General features: G+C 37.7%; 1 protein-coding gene across 1 annotated transcript in view; it reads right to left on the bottom strand.

Annotated features, from left to right (window-relative positions):
• Positions 1 to 998: 998 nt before the first annotated feature.
• The window catches only part of LOC103035545 (uncharacterized), a 35,619-nt gene continuing 25,280 nt past the window's right edge, over positions 999 to 11,337 (bottom strand). The window contains exons 7-9 of the mRNA XM_049475064.1: positions 11,240 to 11,299; positions 10,872 to 10,919; positions 999 to 1,193 (exon numbers count right to left, since the gene is read on the bottom strand). Of these exons, the coding sequence (XP_049331021.1) occupies positions 999 to 1,193; positions 10,872 to 10,919; positions 11,240 to 11,299 (303 nt within the window). The remainder of the gene's footprint in view (positions 1,194 to 10,871; positions 10,920 to 11,239; positions 11,300 to 11,337) is intronic.

Genomic DNA, 11,337 nt, shown 5'->3' with positions numbered 1-11,337 from the left:
TTGTAGGCTAAGTAGCAGAATAGACAGCCTTGGGGTCCAAGGCTTCTGAAGTTTAAGCCAATCCAGGCTTCGTACACATCCAGGGGGCCAAACAATATCTGGAAATCGTCAAACGTGTTTTATTTTCTTTTCTCTTCACCTTCAAAGCGAGCTGCGTGGCCTTTCAACAATATCAGGCGACGAAACGCTCCTGGTCAAAAGACTATCTGTTCCTGTCTGGCGGTTTTCATCCCCTGCCACCGTGTCTTCCTGCTCCTGGATAGCTGTAGTGTTACGTGCTATCATTCATACCCTGTCCAAGTTTAGCCTGGAATTAAATTACCCTTCTTACCACTATTGTTCCAACACAATGTGAGCATGTGCGTCACGAAATCGTACCCACTCAAACAGAGACATTAGTTCATGTCTGACATCCCTGACCACATCCGATTATACTCTGAAAATAGTACCAGATGGAATGTGCTTGTTTTTAAATATAATAACATAGAAATATAGATACTATCATGCAAAAACCTTTTCCTTATGTTTTAATAGTAAAAATATTTTTTGTTAACTTTTATTGAAAGTCAATGTAAAAAGATTTTATATCAAATCTTTATGCACCATAAATATTGGTCCATTCATCATGAAATTCTGAAAAAATATAAAAAAAACAACCGCCAGATTCATAACAAAAATACAAAAAGAACAAAAAAGATACACTAGGTGTTTGTATGAATGTGCCAAGAAATAAAATCTACCCAAAGTGTTCATGTAACACACTAACAGGCCAAAAGTCATGGGATAGCAGTACGTAAATTACTCATTAAGTGTTACATCAGGGGACAGCTTTGGAACATCCTCACTTGCAAAAGCTGTACTTGATGTTCAACACTGGTCACTCCATTTTTTTAAATATTCTGTGTACCATAATGCCTTAAATATGATTGGACATTATTATATGATTCTGTGAGGAAGAGATAAGATCTTGTAAGATCAGGGCCGGCAGTGATGGGAGCTTAAAGAATAGAAGGCATTACTGTTTCTGGTGGGGTCTGCAGAAAAGGAAGGGGGGTTGAAGGGGGCTTCACCTTTTTGGGGGCCAGGGAGGGGTCCTGGAGCAGAAGCTGGCGCAGGCCAGGAGCATTTCCTAATGCAGCACACCGTAACCATTCCCGCTCCAGAGGGTCCATCTGCATCCTCTGGAACAGAGACTGCAATACAGAGGCAAAACACATAGAAATAAAACATTTATTCTACGTCACTGCTACATTTTTAAAGCTTTTTTAGAGATGCCCCAAAATATTTATTTTTGGTTGAAACTGAACAAAATAAAAATAAAATCAGAATACAGAATTTTAAACAAGGGTTTTCACAGGTTTTCTTTTTTTTTTTTTTTTTTGCCATTTTTGCCACTTTTTACTATTGCATAAATTAAATAGCCCACATATAAGTTTGTCTTGCTTTTAAAATAAAAAAACTACAGTTAAAAATATTTATTATATACTTAATCTTTTTCATATTTCAGCAGACACACCAACAATGCACAAAAGGTTTTCCTTAGCAGTGCAATTTTAATTGTGAATTTACTTTAAATTTAATTTACTTTAATCCTGCGTTAGAGAAAACACTTTTTTTTTTTTAAAGCACTTTTGGTGCTTGGACAAATATTGTCCAACATTTCAAAATATTTTGGAAAATCTAGAGTTAGGCAACATTTAAAAATTTTGTTGTACTGTGATATATTTTCTTACCGTATCAAAAATATGCTTTAATAAGAATATCAAGGAAATCATCAGTGCTTAAAGACCACAGTACATTTCATTACAGAGAGTGTAAAATATGATGTTTAATTGGACAGTATACAACCAAAATAAAATAAAAATCACTGTATTGTATTTGTGAGTATTTGTACAGCAGAATAGCAGAATCTCTGCTGATACATTTTTGTCTGTGTGATGATTTACGATAAATACTATGTATTGTGAAAATGCGTTTAAATATCAGTATCAGTGCTATCAGTGCATTATGTACAACATGGGTGGTGGCTTTTATACTGTTCATATCGATATCAGAATTATATTGCATCGACTGATATCATTTTTTTTTTCTCAAATTGTCCAGTCCTAGGTGCATCGCTTCTATATTTTGTCAGTGATTTTCGACAGTGGATGCTATTTCATGAAATGCTGGTTTTATGAAATTCTGATTGGTCCATTTGTCATTACATGTTTATACTTAGTCAAAGGAAGCTGGTTCTTTGGGTCACTGGTTTAAAACTGTAGAAAATAGAGTTAGGAGGTTTTGTTATGGCAGCAAAAGAAGACAGCACATTACTATCCATCCTGAAACATTTTATCTTCATTCTTTCTCCTGCACATGTCTGGCAGGGTGCCTCTGCTTCTCTACTGTATGTAATCAGTACCAGTTGAGCCCTTTAGTCTCAGGCAGCTTCAGCCTCTCTTCACTGCTAATCTGGAACCGGCTCCTAGTGGCCGTAGCCTAAATGAAAACAGACAGGACTTCACGTCTCTGCACTGATCGGTGAACTGTGACCGGTTTTTGGGGCCCTCCAGAAGCCTCTGCTCAATACAAGAACCCTGTTGTGAAGCCAGAAGCAGAGGCCGAGTGGAACGGGGGCCCCGACACTCAGATAACACAAGCAGAGAGCGGTCGGCACATACACACGCCGCTAATCCCCCACGTTTAGCACCTGTTTATGATATGACAAATTGAAACCCCCACCGTGAAGGGTTCGGACATCAATGCGGCTACGGCAAAAAAACACTGATCCGTCATGTCAACTCTCAGCGAGTATCGTAAGACACGCCGACAGTGCTACCTCAGGAGCGTGCGGACATGTGCGAGCGATAAAATCTCACAGGAATGCAGAACAGAAAGTATAAAATAATTAGGGGCCAGGGGATGCACGGGGCCCGAGGCAGGGCAAACCCAAGCAAACTAAGGGTGGGTAATGGCTGCATATGTGAAGTGGTTGAGAGGAGGAGTGTAAGAAAGAGAGAGAGAGAGAGAGAGAGAAAGAGAGAGAGAAAAGCAGGAGGGGGTAGGGTGGGGTGGAGTGGGGGGGTCCTGCGGCCATGCCCTGCACTGACCTCTGGCCCCGTGTTAAAGGCAGAGCGTGCAGAATGGAGAAGCAAAGCGGCTGCAGATCAAAAAGGCTGACAGATGAAGGGGAAGGGTCTGCTTGACCTTGACTCTTTAATGTCAGCTGTGTCTCCAGACAAGAAAACCCTGACATGAGCACCATTCATCTGTGTCTGTTAGCCACACCGAGCGCCGGACCACAACATAAGCTGTTAATTAGGGCCACGTCATTAGAAGGCAACATAATACGGCAACACATTTTCATTAAAAGAAAATTTGGCCCTTCAAAAAAACAACACGTCAGTGTTTCTCCCCAGCATGTCCATTACAAGGTAAACACCGTAGTATTTGTTCAAACTGCGTCAGACAGCTTGCTGATGTATCGACATTTTAAACTGATCTGAAAGAGAAAGATCTGGTGACTAGAGCCGGGGCAAAGGCAGAAACCCAAGTCGTGAAAGAACAAAGACGGTCCCCGAGCGCAAATACACCGCAAAAACCTTCACATACATATATCCCATGATGCCACAGCGGAGGAAACTCCTGCTGAGAGGGAGCAGACCCCAATAACAAGATCCGTAAAAATAGCTGTGACATCCTGTTGCTATGGTCAACAAACACCGGGATGATTGATGAAGACAAACTGCTAGACTGATGGACATTGCGAGATATCTCTTTAAGACAGCCCGTCTTCCCCCAACCTCTTCTGACACATGAAAGGCCCTGGTCTCTCTCCCAGACAGATCAGATGTCAGACCTCTCAGTTTTCTCTCTCCAGGTGTTTTTTTAGTTGTTTTCTTCAGCAACTCATACAAGTTTACAGGTCTCTCGCAGGCCGTCAATGGAAAACAATGTCAACACTCCAATAACTGCCAACGTAAAGAGAGAACACGATGAAGTAAAAGAATCGTTTTGTTTCTTTTAAAAAGATAGAAAGACACATTAGATCACATGTTCAAAAAACAAACTTTCAAACCAAAAAAAAAACAAAGTAATTATCACTGCTAAATTATTTTTTTTATTTTCTGTACTGTATTGTGCTTGACAGACATCTTACCTCATTTAATCTGTTAGACACTGTATTTAAACCCACACTTCTTCCACAGTTCTTCACTCTAAATTCACCCCTTAAAACAAAGCCCTGATATACGTTAATAGAGATATTAATGCAAAATCTAAACAAATAATTCACATTAGGTTCTGCATTGAGGTTAATAGCCGAATAACTGAATGAAAAGGCAAACTTTGAACAGATTTGTCCTTGTAACCACACTGCAAATAAAACGTAACCTATAAAAACGATCACTTCAGAATGGTTTGGCATCCCTCACTTTGGGATCCCCTGCTGAGTTAAGCGACTGGTTTTAGGTTTTAATGCGTTTATTCTGTAAATAAGTTTCTACCGCAAAGCAATGCAAGATGCCACACAGATTATTCTGTAAAATAGAGGCATGATTTATACCCTAATTTTTTTTTATAAATAAATAAATAAAAAAACTTTTACCTGCTGATAACTTAAATCATTTATTGATATTATGTACAGCAGAGAAAGAAACTAGCAAATCCATTCTAATCTTTCTTTGAGTAATACTATTTTGGAACACAGAGATCTCCTGGACATTTTTTATATTTTTTACCTTTTTTTTACTAGTACTAAATTGTCCTGTTCTAACTTTGGAATATGTTACAGGTCTACAATGCAGAAATGAATGCATGTTAACAAATGAAATGAAGTTGAGCAGGCAAATCATGAATTATCTGGGATTGGTGTTATCACCGGTAATATTTGCATTGTTTACACTTTTTTTTCATTGATTAAAGTGAATCATCACTACAGCAAACGTAATCAGCAGCAAAAATCCCACCTAATTCACCTTGCCTTATACAGCTCTGAAAAAACGTCAGTTTCTGAATCAGGTATATGGGTAGATGTTTGATTAAAATTAACATTGTTATTTTATTCTATAAACCACTGATAGCATTTCTCCCAAGATACAAATAGAAATATTGTCATTTAGAGCATTTATTTGCAGAAAGAAAAGAAAAATCAAGTTCATATTCATAAAGTTTTAACAGTTCAGAAATCAATGTTTGGTGGAATAACCCTGTTTTTTTAATCACAGTTTTCATGCATCTTGGCATGTTTTCCTCCACCAGTCTTACACACTGCTTTTGGATAACTTTATGCCACTCCTGGTGCAAAAATGCAAGCAGTTCAGTTTGATGATCCATTTTTCTCTTGATTATATTCCAGAGGTTTTTAATTTGGTAAAATCAATGAGACTCATCATTTTTTATTGGTCTCTTATTTTTATCCCAGAGCTGTACTTGCATGTGTGCATGTTTGTTTGTGTCTTTAATCCAAATATTTCCACTCTTTTCCCTGTAAACATGCTGCTTTGACACAAGGCTAACTCTCCTCTCTGGAAGTCCCTCGGTAGGGGAGCGGTGACTAAGGTATTTTCCTGATTGTGGGCAGGGCTGTGTTAGCTCACCCTGCAGAAGGTGCTGCTTCAGACATGACGCCAGCACCACATGCTAACGCAGAAATGCCTAAAGAGCGCTAGCATGCTAACGGTTTGAGCTGGCACGTACAGAGAATGAAACAGAAGTCAGAGGCTCCCTCACTGGGAGAGCAGATACCACATCAGCAAGTTCTGTGCCCTCTGTCTGGACACTGGGGACATAACAAGAACACAGTTCAGCTGGAGAGGTTGACGTGGCACAGCACTTCAGAGACAGAAACAGACCTAATTATTAAGGACTGCCCACTTGCAAAGCAGCATGAACACACTTACGTTTACAGACCTAAATTTAAGAGGCCTTCAAAATACAACTAAGACTGCAGCTACTGCAGTGTATCATGTATTAGCCTTTTTCAAGGTTATGTTCCAGTTATTTCAAATATGGCAATTGCCCTTAACATTATGTAAGTATTTAATGCCAACTACATAGAGTAAAATCTCAATATATCATATACACCTCATGCAGATTATCAATTATTCACAATGGCAACTTTAGGACAAAACCTTACATTTTCTTTAAAACTGACCTTATAATTTTGAAGGAAAAAAAATAGTTGTTAGGAAAGAAATGAACCTTTAAATAATAACACAAATATATTATTACAGATAAAAAGTAAGTAATTGTACATAAATATCTATAAAATTTCATTAAAAAAAAGAATTTTAGCTGTACTCTGTCATTATTGTCATATTATGTAAAATAACAGCAGATAATGTCTGTAATTTTACAGAGTCAGACTGCAGTTAAAGAAAAAGAATAACTACTGTTATGTTATTTTCTGTAAAAACAAAATTTATTTTACTGTGTTCTTAACAGTCATGCAACAGCCAATCAAGCACAACATACTCTTAACCGGCAGCAACTGCCATACTACCATACATATATACATACATATACAACACTCACACATGAGCAGTTCTAGAGTAACCAATTAGAGGGCATTTTAGATGATTTCCCTGATCTCCATGTTTTTGGAATGTTGGAAGAAACCAGGATCCCTGTAGTAAACTCACATAGAGAACATAGAACCTCCACACAGATAGTGATTTGAACCCAAGACCCCAATGCTAAAAGACAAATATGCTAAACCATCAAGCCAGTGATGCCAGATTGCAGATTTTTTAAATTCATTTTTGAGTATTTGTATCAGTCTATTATAGAGTGAGCTCACATACAATCAATAATCCAATCACAAACAGATTTCTGAATTACCTGATTATTTAAGTAATATTGTAAACAGAACATTTATTTTTTATTTAAAAAACTATGATAAAAACTGGATTATCTGATTTCTTTCTTTTTCTAGTCTTTGCAGTAGTTGCATTCTTTTACAAACCTTTAAAAAAAGATTCATATTTGTCAGTAAATTGGGACCATGTTTACCAAAAGCCATGACAGGAAGTTTAAAGTACGCATCAGATTCTTCTGATAGATTACTGGTTGGCAGGAATTAGTGGTGTGACATATCGCACAATAGGCAATAATATGGTCAATTTTTTTTGAATATTGTAAACTATATTATACACTGAAACATGGCGCCATATCACCCACCCCTAATTATCACATCAGGGTTCTACATTTTTGCTGTTTTTAAAAAAAGAATAGACACTGTTCTCATTTTCAATATATATCTACTAGAGACTGTCCAGTATCATTTATTTTACTTTAATCTTAGTATAATTTCATTTTAGATCATTCACTCCTGTTACATATCAAATTAAATTCTTGTATTTCTTTTAATATCTCAGTTAGGGGTGTGATATCATCATATGCAATTATAAAATGTAATTTTCGTTTTGTTGCAGTAGTGTAATCTTGAAATATTTTTTTTATTCAGTGTTTTGTCATAATGCCAAGAGTATCCTTATTGCCAAAATATGATATGAAATATAGTGATATTATTTTAGGGTCATATCGCCCACCCCTAGTAGCAATGTGAAAATCCAATTATTACCTGACTGATGTGAACCGAGTTTTCAAAATCAAATTTTCTACAGCTACTTAATTATTAACTATATGTAAACCACTTAATAAAAAAAGAACTACCAGATTTGAATTATATTAAAATGTTTTAAAAATCTATATACAGAACTTGGATTTTGCATGACAGACTTAAAAATGTTTTTCTTCTACAAAACAGGGGAACAAGTTTGGCTGTGACAGCTACAGGAAGTAAGCTTTCCATGCCTTTAATAAAACTCAAAGCTAGTCCTGAAGTCACTATTCCACTGCAAAGGACAACAGTAATAGACAACATATTAGTTGCAGTGTTTGAGAACACATCTTAAGTAGCAGAGATTTTAGTAAATTACAAAGACTGAATGTTGTAGATACAGTACACAATATAACCAAAACTATACTTATTGAAGAAATAACATCTAATCCAGGTCAGAAACCTGCTCTGTCTAACATTATTATTAAATTCACTTTAACAAAGTGTGCACTAATGGGTTCTCTTTGAGTGAAATAGGTGAGGTTGAGATCATGGTATAGGCCCCGCTGTGAATTTATCACCCAGACATAAAATTAACAAGAGAAAGAGGCCATAATTGGCAGGCCAGTTGGTAGCCTGCCAATAAAGTTTACAGCAAAGTTTAAATAAAAGTTTACAAGAGACAAACTCCCCTCGTTTATTCTGAAATTAATGTCTTTGGTGTTTTATGGCTCTGTTCTCCAGTGACTCTTGCTTTCAAAGCAAAGCTCCCAGCAGCTAGTTTATGATGTGCTTTATGACATAGCTTCAAAATTCATGGGCACAGTCTTGGATTCATAAATCACTGGTGCTCGGTTCTCTAGTGCGGCATGGTTCACAGTGGTATTCTTAGGGTCACAAAAAAAAACAAAAAAACACATAAGCTAGACACAGAGTGTAGACAAGGCCTGCGTTTTAGTTCTGTGTTAATTTATTCAATTCAAACGTCAAGCATGGGTCAATATGATTAATCTGGTATCTGTAGTAATTTAATTGTGAAAAAACAATGAATATAAATCCTGCTAATAAATGTTGAGCTCGGTGATAAAACTTCATATGTTCCGTGTGTGTGTTCTCATATTGTGGCCATAAGTTTGACTCATCTAGTGCAAAGTGGCTGGCGGTGTTTGTGCTGTCTCTCGCTGGCTCTGTATTAATGAGCTTTTGCTGCGAGCAGTGGCATGCAGGGTCACGGCCATGACGGCGGAGTTCACAGACCTGTTTACAGCGCAGGTGAGAGATGTGCAGGGGAGAGGTGTCACCTCCACGTTAATTAAAAAACGCGAGCATTCGCCGAGGGGGCTGTCCTTCAGTTGCCCGCCTGCTGGGGGGACAGAGGCTGGCTTGCCCTGCACTGTGGCAGAGGTGTTGATGCAGCTCTGAAGGCAAAATCGCTTTTAAAGGGGTTCATTCACCTCTGCTTAAACGGATGGGCAAAGGTTTCTAAGGGTCAGTTGAGAAAAAAATAAGTAAATGAATATGAATTGGCTGCTGTACTGGCAAAGCTGGAGCACCAATTACTGTACAGCATCACACACTTTATATATAAACATTATTTTAATGAAATAACTAATTAATTAATTCTCTTCTTCTATACACACTTATCATCAAAAAAAAGAAATGAAATTTGATGGTTAGTCTTGTCAGACTGTGCTGAAGTGACTCAGTATAACAGTGGGTCATCTTCAGTGCTGCTTTTGATTTGATGGAGATGACCAACAAGTTGGTGTGTGAAGACACTATGGTCTGCACCAAGATTTCCAAGGTTTCTTGTCATGCATCACACATCCCAAAATCTTGTCTTTATCGTTGTTTTATGGGCAATTTCCTTCAATGCCAGATTACTATTGGTCTTCATTACAGGCATTACACTTTTTTCTGCACATACTTTGAAAGGTGTGCTATTCCAACAGGACAATGCTCATCTATATGCTGCTGCCATCTTAAGAGCTTGCCTTCAGGACAAAGACACTATGGCATAGCCAGCCACATGGCCAGACCTATACTTGACTGAAAATGTGTGGGATTCTATTGGATACATAAGCAACACTCCAGTTCTAGTGCAAAATCTGCAGAAACTGTGTGAGAATATTCAAGGTGCATGCGATTTTATCAATGGACACCATTAGGAACCTCTACAACTCCATGTAGAGACATACATCTGGCATGTTGTGCTACACATGCGCTACGTAGCTCAATAGGGCTGCAACTGATGATTATTTTGGTAGTTGACTAATCTGATGATTATTTTTTCGATTAGTCGATTATTTCTGCCACGTCCTCCATCTTTAAGGGGGTTTTCACACCTGTAGTTCGTTTCTCTGGTCCGAATCTGTTGATAAGTTAATTTACTTTACGCGTTTCTCCGTTTGTTTGGTTTGGTTTCACACAGGCATAAACCTAAACGCACCAAAATGCACACAAATAAACCAAGCGACTAGGCTGTCCGCTGATTGGTCAGAGCTGTCTGACATGGGAGTAAATATAAATATACAAAAAAAAAGTAAATATAGCAAGAAGATTCTGTGTTCCAGTGCTATAAGTATGTGCTTTAACAATTAACGCTGAAACACTACGCTTTCAAAAACAGTGTTTGGACTTGCAGCGCAGATGTACACATAGTAAACTGAGTCACGCAGCTGTGAGCAGTGAACGCAGCACAGAACGCACGTGCATGAACACAGCGGTTGTTCATAGCTGTGGTAATTAGCATTATCTGGCTGATATATCAGATTAAACTGCACCTTATTAGCAGTTTAGCTCAAATAAATGAACTATATTTAATAGCTGGGTCAGCTAGAGACTGGATCACGTTTCACCATAAGTGGGATTGATCTGCATCCGAGTGCGATCACTGTTTTCACACCTGCTCAATCAAACCACACTTAAGTTACAAATGGACCCTAAAAACAATACAAACAGCTGTACATGAGATTTAAAAGGCATTTAAATGTCTAGATGTTGTTTGAATGTGGAAAGCACTGATATTTAATGAGTAAATATGTAATCTGTTGTGTTTGAGCACTTTTGGAGTTAAGTGTAAACTGTGTGCGTAAATCATTTACCCATCTCCCATTGGGCTTCTGTTACCAGCACTTTGTGTAATGCAGGACTGTTACAAATCAACGATTAGTCAACAATGAAATTTGTAGTTGACATCGTCGATTTTATATCGATTAATCATTGCAGCCCTATAGCTCAATCATTAAGAACCATTTTTAAAGCTGCTAACATTTTTATTTCTTTGGCAGTGAGTGTATGTGAAATAGAGGCAGGTAAGTCATTTTACCATGACAGAGGATGCTGTAACACTCCTGGTGTCTTCCTCAGGGCCTTCCTGTACACATAAACAGAAACATACTACACTATACTTTACTATATCACTTAATTCAGTCAAATAGAAAAAGCAAACAATCACAATAATTCATATTTTCCATATATGAATGCAGAAGAAAACAGAGGACAGAGGAAGTGGTAACACTTCTGGACACAGACATGCATATGCAGTAGTCTGTACACAGAATTTTATATAATGAAGACGTGTGTGTGTATTTGTGTTGCATCATGTTTGCATTTTTACTTATGAGGGAAAGCCAGTTATATTTGTACTGTAATATATGGGTGTGTGTGAGTAATAAGAGAGAAATGTCCTCCTACCATGACAGAGGACGCGGCTACACTCCTGGTGTCTTCTTCAGGCCCTTCTTGTTCATCACTCTAAATATTCACACACACACACACACACACACACACAC

The sequence above is a fragment of the Astyanax mexicanus genome, chromosome 2 (assembly GCF_023375975.1).
Source record: "Astyanax mexicanus isolate ESR-SI-001 chromosome 2, AstMex3_surface, whole genome shotgun sequence".
In the NCBI taxonomy this organism is placed as follows: domain Eukaryota; kingdom Metazoa; phylum Chordata; class Actinopteri; order Characiformes; family Acestrorhamphidae; genus Astyanax; species Astyanax mexicanus.
Note: the sequence above shows the minus strand (reverse complement) of the source record. Positions and strands in the feature narration are given on the sequence as shown.